The sequence below is a fragment of the Rattus norvegicus genome, chromosome 7 (assembly GCF_021556685.1).
Source record: "Rattus norvegicus strain SHRSP/BbbUtx chromosome 7, alternate assembly SHRSP_T2T, whole genome shotgun sequence".
Classification (NCBI taxonomy): Eukaryota; Metazoa; Chordata; class Mammalia; order Rodentia; family Muridae; genus Rattus; species Rattus norvegicus.
Genome location: NC_141540.1, coordinates 30,406,932 through 30,419,226, shown reverse-complemented (window position 1 = coordinate 30,419,226; position 12,295 = coordinate 30,406,932). Strand labels below are relative to the sequence as shown.

General features: G+C 50.1%; 1 protein-coding gene across 2 annotated transcripts in view; it reads left to right on the top strand.

The window, feature by feature from the left end:
• Nucleotides 1-6,885: 6,885 nt before the first annotated feature.
• Nucleotides 6,886-12,295, top strand: part of Chst11 (carbohydrate sulfotransferase 11) — a 217,675-nt gene continuing 212,265 nt past the window's right edge. The window contains exon 1 of one of the 2 annotated variants that reach the window (XM_087557118.1): nt 6,886-7,496. In XM_087557118.1, the coding sequence (XP_087413244.1) occupies nt 7,394-7,496 (103 nt within the window). In that variant the 5' untranslated portion in view covers nt 6,886-7,393. 2 annotated transcript variants of the gene reach the window in all.

The window sequence follows — 12,295 nt, the reverse complement described above, 5'->3', positions numbered from 1 at the left end:
GCATGCTCGTTCACTCCATCCAGGGCACAAGGAAAGACAGAAGGTGGAGCTGTGCACCCGGTTGCTTTCCGTGGCTGCTCTCACCATCTTCTTTCAAGAATTGTTTGCAGGGAGGGAGGAGAGGCAGGTGGGGGCCTTCATCCAGGAGACTTGGTAGACTTGATGCTCCATGGAGTCTGAGTGTGAACAAGACTGAGGGCACAAAGGTGAGAGCCTGATGACCAGAGAAGTCCCCGCCCCTTACTGCCTGTCTCTTCTGTTGTCTAGCTCCTCTGCCCTTTGCAGCTGTGAGGGCAGATCTCACTGGGCTGATAAGGAGACATGGAAACATGATAGATCCACTCTAAAGTGCGGGTCGAGGTGCCGTATAACCTTGGTTCAAACCCCACTCTTGACACTTATCAACTGTCTGTCAGTGCTTTGATATCTGCCAGACTTGGTTTGTCTTTTGTGCAACAGGTCTAATCATGTATGCTTGCCACGAGGACCAGTGGCTTTGGGTGTAACATCAGTGACACTCTGCACAGCAGTAAAATGTACCATGAAGGACTGAAAAGGGATGAAATTAAAATGAATTTCAGGGGGCCGGAGAGATGCTCTGTTGCTAAGGGCTTGCCTTGCAAGTTGGAGGATCTGAGTTTCATTCCTAGAAACCATGTTAAAAAAAATCTGGGCATGGGGGTCTTACTTTTGTGGTCTCAATGCTGGGAAGACAGAGACACCAGGATTCCTGGGGCCTGGCCAGCCAGTATGGACTACTCGCTTAGCTTCACATTAGTAAGAGACCCTGTCACAACAGAGTAGGTGGTGCAGAAGGAAGGACACCCAAGTTTGACCTCTGATCTTACACACACACACACACACACACACACACACACACACACATGTGCACATGCATGAATATATATGCACACATGCACACACATGTGCACACATATGAACAGAAACACATATACACAGAGATTAATATATTTCATAATATTTTTAAAATCTCACCAAGTAAAGAATCAACCGCATGGTTCTGTACAGTAAGATTTCATTTATATGAAACCCTTGAAAAGGCAAAACCCCAAGGAGAGTAAGATGATTGATTGGTGACTGTCTATGCCCTGAGTCTAGGTTGAAGTCAACTGTGAAGGGTAAAGTGGGATAGTCTCTCTATATAGCACAGGCTAGCCTCCAACTTGAAGCAGTCCTCTGCCTCAGTCTCTGGAGTGCTGGCATTCCAAGGATGTACCACTGTGCCAGCATTCTTGGCGTCTTGTCATTTGTTTCAGAGACAGGGTTTACTTATAATAAATAACCTGGCTGCCCTGGAACTCACTCTGTAGATGAGGCTAGCCTCAAACTCAGATCCGTCTACCTCTGCCTTCTGTGTGCTGGGATTAATGCACTTTTAATTAGTTAATTATTAATTATTGTGGGGTTAATGTGTTTAAAGGTGTATGCCACTACTGCCTGGGGACTCGTCTCAGCATCTTTATTTGGCCCTGGCACCAAATCACAGAAAGTTCTCTTGGTCATAGAGTTCACTCAAAAGCATCTGATTGAAGCTCCCTCAGCCCAGTGGACCAGAAGCTTCTGAGCCATGCTTAGGGCACTGCATTCCTGGTGACAGTGAGGCCACTATGGCAGGTCCCTGGCACCCAGGAAAGCAAAGTGTGGGAAGGCACTCAAGTCTCCCTTTTCAAATCCCACCCAAAGCCCACTTTCTTTCCCTGGCATTGCTGGGTTTCAAAGTCTTCTCACTGAAAGCCTTTATTAATCCCCAGGGCAGACCAGAGCAATACAAAGCCTGCTTGGAACAGGGTGGAGGGCTGGTGAGGATTAAAATAAATATCGAGGTTGGGGAAAACAAATGCAGAGAAGTACTTCGACAAATTACCACTAAGTACAAAGGTTACTGCTGTATCTTTACAGCAGGAGGAGAGGAGGGAGTCCTGGAGGGCTCATCTGGTAGGGGAATCAGCAGGTATCGTGGAGAGGCTGAGAAGACCCAGCAGTCACCAGGTGGACAGTGTCCGGCTTAGAGAGGTGATGTAGCTGGGCAGGGGTGGCACATACCCAGTGATTGCAGGGCAGAGGCAGGTGGATTTCTGAGTTTGAGACTTGGTCTTCAGAGCAAGTTCCGGAACAGCCAGAGTAACACAGAGATGCCCTGTCTTGGAAAAACAATGACAACAGAACCAAAAACAAACAAACAAAAAAAAAACCAAAACCAGAGATGCGGGTTGTGTCCCCTTCCTCCTGCCTCCCAGCCTGGGCAGGAGGCAAAGGGTGACCTTGGAAGACGCTGTTACTTCTATCTAGCTTTGTGATCTTGGATCTGCCTGTCCTAGCTCTGAACCCCTGGAATATGACATTATTTTTCTCTGCCTCAGTTCCCTCCTCTGTGAAAGGAGGGGTGTGAATAGGAAAAGGAAGTTCATGAAAGCTCGTGAGTCGAGGCTGTGACTAGAGAGTGGTTTCTCCGACAGAGACCAGGACGGGACACACAGCCATCCATAGACTGCAGTGTGCAGACTTTGATGGGTGTTGGGGGGGGGGGCTTCCAAGGTTCTAGATAAACGTTTAAGGACCAACGGGGAGACTGGGTGAGTCTTATTTGTGAGGGATGCATGAAAGTAAGGGAATGATTTCTGGGCCATTTGAGACATGAAACAGTTACAGTAGGCTTGGGAAGAACCTGAGTGTCCAAAAGACTGGGAAGGTCACTGGGGGATCTTCTGGGTCTAAGCTGGGGAGAGAGATGAAGTAGCATTTGAAGTGAGATAGTGAGATAGAATAGGCAGGCATTTCTTCCCACAATCCTCTCCTTACTGTTTCTGTCTTCCTGCTCATTTCCTTGCCTCTGTTTCTCCCTCTATCTCTCTTTCCTTTCTATTTCCTCTCCTCTCTCCCCCTTCTTACTATCCCTTCCTCTGTGCCGATGTCTCTTGTTTCCCCCACCTTTCCCCCACCTTTTCTCTCTTCCCTTCTTTCTTTCCAGTCTGGTTCTGAAAAGCTGGCAGGGTAAGGAATAGCTTGCTCTCAGAGCCCTGTTGTGAGCGACCCGCTTGTGTATTTGCGGTTTACCTACCTGTAGAAAATTTATACCCCAAATCTCCCGGTACCGCGGGCAAATGGTTTTAAATTCAGCTCCACAAATATTGACTGTGTTCAGGCTAACTGAGTGTACTTTGTGAGAGAGGTGTCGGAGAGATGCAAATTGGAAAAACCTATCCTCGGAGGAGCCAGGGAGAGGCCCCTTGGAGGAGCCAGGGGGAGGCCCCGGGGCCATGTTCCTATGAGACACATTCACTGTCTTCCTGGAAGATGCTGAAGGGCTCTCTGTCTGCCCTGTGCTCTGGGTCCATTTCTCACTCCAACAAAGTGCAGAAAGGGGCACCGTGCCAATTTTGGAAGATTGTAACAGGACAGTACATTGTGGGCAGAATCTACGGGCATGAGACTGAGCTCGGCCTGTTGGGACCGGGTATGTACCTTGTCTGTTCACTGCTCCCAAAAGGCGCCATCTGGAACTGTGGGCTTTTGTGTTTATTTCATTCTTTTAAATCTATTTAACAAGGGCGGGGGCATACGTAGTCCATTAACTCCCCTCCCCACAAGCCGTGCTAGGCTTTCAATCCTACAAGCACATTTTGTTGTTGTTGTTGTTGTTTTTGTTTTTGGAAAATGATCAAGGCAGATCCCAGCACAGTACTGAGATGGTTCAGTACCATTCACCTCAGTAGCCACCTCCCCCAGGGCAAAATGGAGTCCAGAGACCTGATAAAGTGAGATTTGAAGAGTGAGCCGAGTCAGTGAGCAGGAAGGCAGCTCCCCACCCACGTTCCACTTGTGGTTCATAGGAGAACCACACTTCCTGACCTAGGTGTGATGCCGAGCAACCCTGTGACAGCTCCCGGCCAATAAACGACGCTCAGAAACCCCGTGTACCCCGTGAGCCTTGAGATGCTCCCACTTCTCAAGCCTTACAAACAGCAAACGTTCCAGAACAGCATCTTTCAGCCCGTGAGTTGCAACACCTTTTGGGGTTGCTTCAGAATACCGGAAGACACAGTTATTTACATTGCGACTCATGCCGGTAGCGAAATTATAGTTATGAAGTTCCAATAAAAATAATTTTATGGTTGGGGGGTCACCACAGCATGAGGATCTGTATTAAAGGGCTGCACTGGGAAAGCTGAGAACCACTGTTCTAGAAGGTGCTACTTTACCTCATCTGTGAAACATATCCAGGGTACAACCCCCTCTGCCCATCCATAGAAGATAAACGGCAACTGCAGGTGTGGCCTAGTTGCTTTAAGCCACCCAAAGTAGGGATTTTCTGTCACTGTCATATAACTTTGCCTGTCTCAACAGGTACTCTGGGGAAACAAAGCCATTTTTTTTTTATTTTATTTCACTGAACTAGAGACTGAAACCCAGGGCCTCATGCGTGTTAGCCAAGTTCTCTACCATTGAGCTACCTCCCAGTTCCCAAAGCCTGGCTTTAGAAGCAGTCGTCTTACTTTGGGTCAGCACTGAAAAGATACAGTCTTTTTTCCCCCCCACCTCTTACCACTTGATTGTCCCTTTTCTTGTCAATATGGGGAAGGTAGCACAGGCAAAGGGACAACAAGGTTTGGTTAGGTCAGGGACAGAAAGAAAGCGGAGACTTCCTTCGAAGTTGGTGAATTGACACAGGAATAAGAATTAGAGCCTTTCCTCCGACTGCTAATGTGGTGTGGGCAACAGGGTCATAGCCTGTTGCCATTGGTCATGATTGTACATATGAGAGGATTCTACCTTAACTTCCTAGTCTAAGAGACAAATACCTTGCCATGTCTGTCTTCCACCCACTGTGTGCTACTTGCCCTGGGCATCAGAGTGTGGTGGAGGGAGAAGAAGACAGCTTGATCCTTTTTTTAAAAAATTTTATTTGTGAGTCAACTGTCTCTCTCTTCAGACACACCGGAAGAGGCCATTGGATCCCATTACAGAGGGCTGTGAACTCTCATGTGGTTGCTGGGATTTGAACTCAGGACCTGTGGGAAAGCAGTCAGTGCTCTTAACCGCTGAGCCATCTCTCCAGCCTGACAACTTGACCCTTTAGGATAGAGTTCTGTCTGTAGGTCACAGTGGCCGGAGGTGGGGTTGGATCTAGAGCTCACAGCACAGAGGAGGGAAGAGAATTCCAGTGAGAAATTAGAGGACACTTCCTGGCAGAGGTGGCAAGTCACCAGCACAGCTTCTTCCCACTCCTTATGTCTGGCCGACTCAGATGTTGAGGATACAGGCACAGATACCTGGCAAGGCCCACCATCTTTCTCTAGAACATGGTCCAACTCAAGCTTCTGAATCCCAAAAAGAAGCACATGTCTCACGTCTTCCTTGGGTGTGTGACTTCCCAAACTGGCTTATTACAAACACCGGGTGGTTTTCTGCCCTGGGCGAAAGGACGGAGGAAGGAAATGCATGGACATCCCTCCTCACTGTGCTTTGGTTAAAGAAGACACTAGCACCCTGGTAATGAGCGGCCCTGCAGGCACTCTGGGGGATGGATATGCCCCTGCAAGGAGCCCATTCTCCCACCCCACAAGGAGATGATACAGAGCCTACTCACGTCCTAGGGGGGACTCCCCGGGGAGTGGCTTGTATTGGAGCTCATATATCTTGGCCACCTCCAGCAAGCAACTCGTTCATAAAGGAGAAGCAGAATAATACTGGCTACATCAATATCCCAATGTAATTGACTGTCTTTTGAATCACAGGAAGGCTGCCGACTTTCCCTGCTGAGGGGGAAACTTCAGGAGAAGGAAAAGGAGGTCTCAGAGGCGGTTCTGGATACATGTATCAGAAAGCAAGTTGTGAGTCTGTCGGATTTGAGGGGAGGATAGGCCCCATTAAGTTCAACAAGAATTTATCAGTGCCTCTGTGAAGAGACGCATTCAAAGGTACAATGTCTTATGAATCGAGTTTCTGTAAATTCACTTAATGGTAAAGCGGAAAGGTTAGGCTTTACAATAACCCTGCTTTCCTGGCATAAAAAACGATCTCCTTATATTGACCTGCGCCCACCTTATTGATCCATGGCCACCCAACTACGTGGAGCTGAACATTTTAAAACATTTTACACAATGCAGGAAGGCAGCGCCATCTTTCTCTCTACCTGCCAAGGGTAAGCTGGCTTGGTTTCTCCACCCCCATCCCCCCACTCCCAGCACTTTGTTAGACTTTTAGGGGCGTCTTTTCACATCCGCCCGATTGATTCTCACGCACTTTGGATAAATTACTGAAAGCTGTACCCATTGGTGCAAACAGTTTTAAAAGCTACAAACCCTCTTTGCCTCCAGGGGTGCGGGTGAGGGCACGTGTCAGAATGGCATAGCAGCTGTCTCCAGCCCGTGGGATGCTGTGCAGTTTCCCTAACCTTGACTTTAAGTCCGCTCTCTTTAACCTCTTTGCAAAAGCAGCCCTCAAGCTGAGCTGTCCTTTGAAAGAAAAAAGAAACTGCCCAGTTTTGATCAGTGTGAGAAGGGCACCCGCTCTTAGCGGAGCGTGGGGGCAACTTCCCCTGCTAAATCGCCCAGGGATTTTAAACGATCGCGTGCCACCAGGGCCCCGTTTGCCTCGGCCACCTAACCTGCTTCTCGCCACACCGGAGAATGGGTGGCAGCACTACAGCATCTTATTCGTGGTTTTCCCCCTCCCGGTTGTGTCATGGAAACGTTCACGCAAGCTCGAGACAGCGGCCCAGCTCCGCCCAGGGACTGAGGGCTTTTGGGACCCTGCGGGAGCGTGCCGCGCACTCCGGACTCCCCGGGAAACAGCTGGACGCCACCACGTCTCGGGTAGGGGCGGGGAGGCGACGCTCCGCCCCGGCGCGGCCCCGCCCTCCCCGCTCGCCGGCGCCCTCCCCTCGCCGGGGGCTGCGAGTTGCGTTTGGTAAAACCCAGCCCTGGAATATATAGATCACTGGAGCGCAATGAAGTAGCTTTTGGCGAGGGAGGGAGGGAGGGGGGCCTGGACAGTCACTGAGGCCAGGGCACCGCGGCGGCGGCACCTTCCTTCTCGCATCCCGGTCGCCCGGCCCGCGAGGAGGCAGCGGCGGCCGCAGGCGCCAGCAGAGGAGGCGGCGGAGCATCGAGCAGAGGCGAGGCGGACCGGCAGGAGCGCGCGGCCGGGGCCACGCATCCCCACACTTGCACACCAACTCCCGCGCCTTGCACCCCCGAGACCGGAATCGGGGGCTCGGAGAGCCTCGGTGAAGCTAGCGGGAGCCAGCTCCGGAGCCCGGCCAGCTCCGTTCTGAACCTCCCGGGCGCTGGTCCCCCCGCGGCGGGGTCCCCGCTTCTGCGCTCCGGACGCGCCTCCCGGACAGCCGGGTCCCCGCGGCCAGGACAAAGCCATGAAGCCGGCGCTGCTGGAAGTGATGAGGATGAACAGAATTTGCCGGATGGTGCTGGCCACTTGCTTGGGATCCTTTATCTTGGTCATCTTCTATTTCCAAAGTATGTTGCACCCAGGTAGGGGGCGCGTTAGCGTGGTTTTGTTGGATATTTTCTTCTCTCTCGCTCTGCTTTCTGCTTCTTCCAACCTCACCTCTTCCCTCCGGCCTCTTCGGGGCTCTTTACTGCCGGGATCCGCGGGTTACGGAGTTGGGATGGGAAGAGAGAAGGTGCGCTTCCTCTTCCTCCCAGCTAGAGGCTGAGACCGCAAGGAGAGACAGCGGCGTGTGTTGCCTCCTTTTTTTCCTCCGTTTCTTTTCTTTTTTTCTTTGTGTCTTGTCTACTGGCTAGGTGGCAGAGAGAGGTAGGGATTGTTGGAAGCTCTCCGGGTCGAGGGTTGATGGGAAGACTACAAAACTCGGTGCGGGTTGCTGCTGAGGGCTGAGATGAAACAGGCACTGGCAGCCGGCTGGCTGCTCTGCAGCAGGCAGCGCTACCTCTTCCTGGTTGGGGACCCCTGGGCTAGTGGTGCACGCCCGGGCGAGGTAGTGAGTCCTTGCAGCAGCTCGGGAAGCCCCAAGCTGAGCTACCACGTGTTTCAAGCTCAGCAGCAGAGCAGGTGTGGGGACAGGGTGGGTAGGTCCCCCGCTCTTCTCTCCACCGGGTGAGATACTTGGCTCAAACACCCCAGGGTCGAGCTCCGCGGTGACCTTGCAGCTGTTGCTCTGGGGCCTGGTCTGCCATCTCCCGGCCCCAGACTCCCCCAGCTAGGGACTCCAGAGCTTTTGGGCCACACTTTGACCACCAAAGTTCTCGGAGATACTTTGCGCAGTTTCTGGACTCATTCCTCCCTGGATTCTGAGCATTTGGAGACTTCTGCAGCACAGGAACGGATCCCTCCTCATGTTCTCTCAGGCTTAGGCTAAATATCAAGTCTCCTATAGGGATAGGGAGGGTCCAGGCACCCCTCTTCCGGGGGAGTCCAGAAGGAAAGTTTGGGGCTAGATGAGCGAGGGGCACTCTAGAGTGCCCTGGCCCTGCTGTTCTGCACGGCTTAGAAGCCCAACAGGTAGGACTTTCTGAGAAGGTTCTGTAGGTTGCAACCCATCTTTAGTCTCAGGAATCCCTTTCCCCGTTTCGTCTGGATTAGCAGACCTGTGCTGGGCCACGTTGGCATCGAAGTCCAATTTTTGACGCCTCAGAGAGGCCACAATAATCATTTACTTTCCTCATTGCAGGGAGGAGGGGGGTGGAAAGACATTTCTTTCCAGAGAAATAAGGTTCGTTTTTGCCTCCCGCCTTCTTTAAGCGTATAGCTAACACTTTGAGTAGACTCAGTCACGAATTTATCAAGCCTGCTTCTTGGTGGATGACAGAGCCATAAAGCTATTCCTTGCATCTAACAGGCAGGGATTCCTTGACAGCACAGGGACAGACTGGCCCCTCTTCTTTTTGGGGCTCACAGCAGTTTGTTAAGGAGGCCTGGCTGCCAAGAATAAGGTCTTATACTACCGCATGGAACCCCGGGACACCCTAGCTAGTCCTGGTAAAAGATGGCTTTTGTTTGCAGCTCATATTTTTAGTTTAATGTCAGCAAACTCCTTACTCAAACCTGTGGTTGTGAAACTTCTGAGAGAATTTAAAAATGGACTTTGTTGGCATTCTGGGTTGCAAGAGGGTGGGACCAGACAGACGGGCATCTCAGGAGTGCCAAGCTCCTGGGGCCACCCAGGACCAAGCCAGAGGGCTAGAGGACAGGCTGGTATGCAGAGAGAACGAAGCTAGCGCTGTTTAAACAAAGGGCCCAATGATTTGGTCTAGACTTCCGAGCTGTGTTCAGGCCTATTCAAGTTTTGCTGGGCTGGTGCATGCCCGGTGATTCGCAGCAGAAATGCTTAGACCAGGAATGCACGGCAGAAATGTACCTGACCCTCTCTGCACCTGTGAATTGTCCATCAGGATCCCCTGGGTGAATGGATCCTGCCGTGAGTCGGAAAAAAAGCTTCACTGGAGACAGAGGGGAAGAAACTCACAACCTGTAACCAGTGCCTCATGTTTCCAGCTCTCATCAGAATTTATTAATGCATTAATTGACTTGGAAGTGGCTGTAGGGTTTTTTCAGTGTAGCCTTCTGGAACCACAGCCTTGTCCAAGCTTGTGGGTCACTGAATACTTGTCTTTGATTCTGCCTTGGCCCTTCCCTTTCTGGTCTCCTTTCTTTTCACTAAATGACATTTGTTTATAATTCATATCACGAGGAGCCTGCTTTTCCTGAGACCTCTTTCGGTGCCGGGCAAATGCTACTTTCAAAACGTCGAGTCGGAGACAGACCTGCAGTCGTTTGATTGAAAGTTCTTCCTTGGAATTATACACAGTGCCGCAGGACCCCGTCAGTGCTGTTAGATGGGGCATAAAATACAATCTGGAAACATTACTTTTTACCTCTTGTTTCTCATTTTGTTAATATCTACTGTTGATAGTTGAGACCAAATCTTTTTTTTTTCCTGCTTTGAATTTTTAAAATAGATTCTAAGAGAAGACGAAGACTTGTTTTAAATTACCAGGGTCTGTGGGAGAACAGTGTGTGTGTGTGTGTGTGTGTGTGTGTGTGTGTCCTTAACCTCGAGTCGTTCCTCCAACCCCTTAAGAATTTTTATTTTTATGTGTGGGGATGGGGTGGAACCACATGCGTGTGCACGTTCTGTGTGTGCAGATACCCGCAGAGGCCAGAAGAAGGTATGAGTCCCCCGAGAGCTGGAGTTACAGCTTGTTATGGGTCTCTTAATGTGGGTGCTGGGAGCCGAGCCTTGGTCCTCAGCACAACAGCAAACTCGTATCGGACAGCTGTCTTTCTAGCCCTGCTGCTTTGGGTTTTAAAGTGATGGAGGCTCTGAAGTCTCCTGGTACAGTCAGTCTTTTTGCCTGGGAAATCTCTCAGGATCAGCCTGGCCAAGAGGCAGAAGGGACCCCAACAGAGCCCAGACTGTGTCCCCCTAGATCTGAAGCCCTCTATCAGGAGCTCTCTGGATTCCTGTCTGTGACATAGAAAAGCAGTTCTGTGAAGGAGATGTGGGCTCTTAAGTTTCCTTGCTGGCTGGAGGGTATGTGGAAGGGGGAGAAAAAAAAAAGCCAACAATAACAAAACAAACAAACAAACAAACAAATAAACAAACAAACCCAGAACTCTGCCCAGCTCTCAGGCAGGCAAATGCCCCCTGCCATTCTAGTCGGAGCCCACTGTCTTTTGTATTTTTCTGGTTCATAAACTTGGGTAATTGTGAACTTGAGTAATTGGCCATCAGATAATTGGCCATCGGTTACACCACGGAGGGTTTAGTAGTAGTGGGCCCCAGTCAGTTTGGCAGTTTTCTTTTGAAACCCTCAAACCTCCTGAGTTAAAAGTCTTTGTGAAGAGCTTTCGGCTCCTCTCTAGTCAGGGGTGTTTCACACAGAAGGCTTTCCATAAAATGGATGAAGTAGCTAGCTTGTCCCTAGCTCCAGGAAGGTATAGTGCCTTCAGGGCTTGTCAAGAGCACCTAGCTTCTACCTACCTACAGCTCTGCTGGAGGGAATTGCCCGGGCATTTTCAGACTCCTAGTTCTCTGGTGTCTGGACCCAGTTTAAACCTATTAAGATCAGGGCTGACTGCACTGCTCCAGAGACACACAGCTCCTGAAGATTCTTCTGTGTCCTGGATGCTGGGGAAGGGCGGGGTGGTCTCAATTAGCCCCCGACTTACAGAAATCCATGCTCATGATGGACACCTTCATAGGTGTGAACTACTGAGTTGGAGATCAGAGTCACATGCCTGCTTTTTTACTGGAGTGAATGCCTCCTTGAGGATGCCCCGGGGAGGTCCATCTTCTCCCCTTAAAATGTCCCCCATACCTGCCCAAGACCGCTGGGCTATCCTTTGATGGACCTTTGAGGCCTCGGGCAGTCATTTGTGAGGGGGGCTTTTTCACAACTCCCTTCTATTTCTCACTAGGATTGTGGTTTTTGTTTAAAAGCTACTGTTCCTGGAGAAGCCTGCCAAGGAGAAAGCCTCTGTCTCGTTTGCCTCTTCTTCTGCAGTGTGTTTACTTCCTCTGTCACCTGGGAATTCTTCGACTGGGTTAAATGTATAGAAAGAGTACAGCCTTTATTTAAAGTCACCATTGGGTCAGGTTAAGCATAGAACGCATCTGCAAGACTGATTTTAAGGATTATGGAAGAGAAGTAATTCTCCACTATTCGCCACTCAGAGGCACTCGGATTTTTTTCTCTCCATAGTATAGAATGTATACACAGGCTGAACATCCCTTGCCAGAGATTATGAAACCCAAGGGGTGCTAACATTTGCAAGTTTTTGAGAGCCACCATGGCAACGCAAGTGGAAAATTCCACACCTGGCTTCACATGATAGGGCATAAGTCAAAACATAGGTGATTGAAGATGTTTGGGTGTCACCTCAGGCTGTGTGTCTAAGGGGTCTGCGGCACACAGATGAATGGCATAATTAGTCTTGGATCCAGTCCCCATGATACCTGATACCTTCTTTTACATATGTAGATCTCCCAGAATTTAAAAACTGTCCAAAATCCAACAGGCTTCTGGTGCCAGTCCTTTCAGATAAGGGGAATGTATCACACACACACACACACACACACACACACACACACATATCACAGACACAGATACACACACATACACAGATACACACATACACACAGAGAGACATACACATATACACACACACAGACACACACACAGACACAGACACACATACATACACACATACACACACACACACCACACACACAAGACACATACACACAGACACACACATACACACAGACATACACACAGACACAGACACAGAC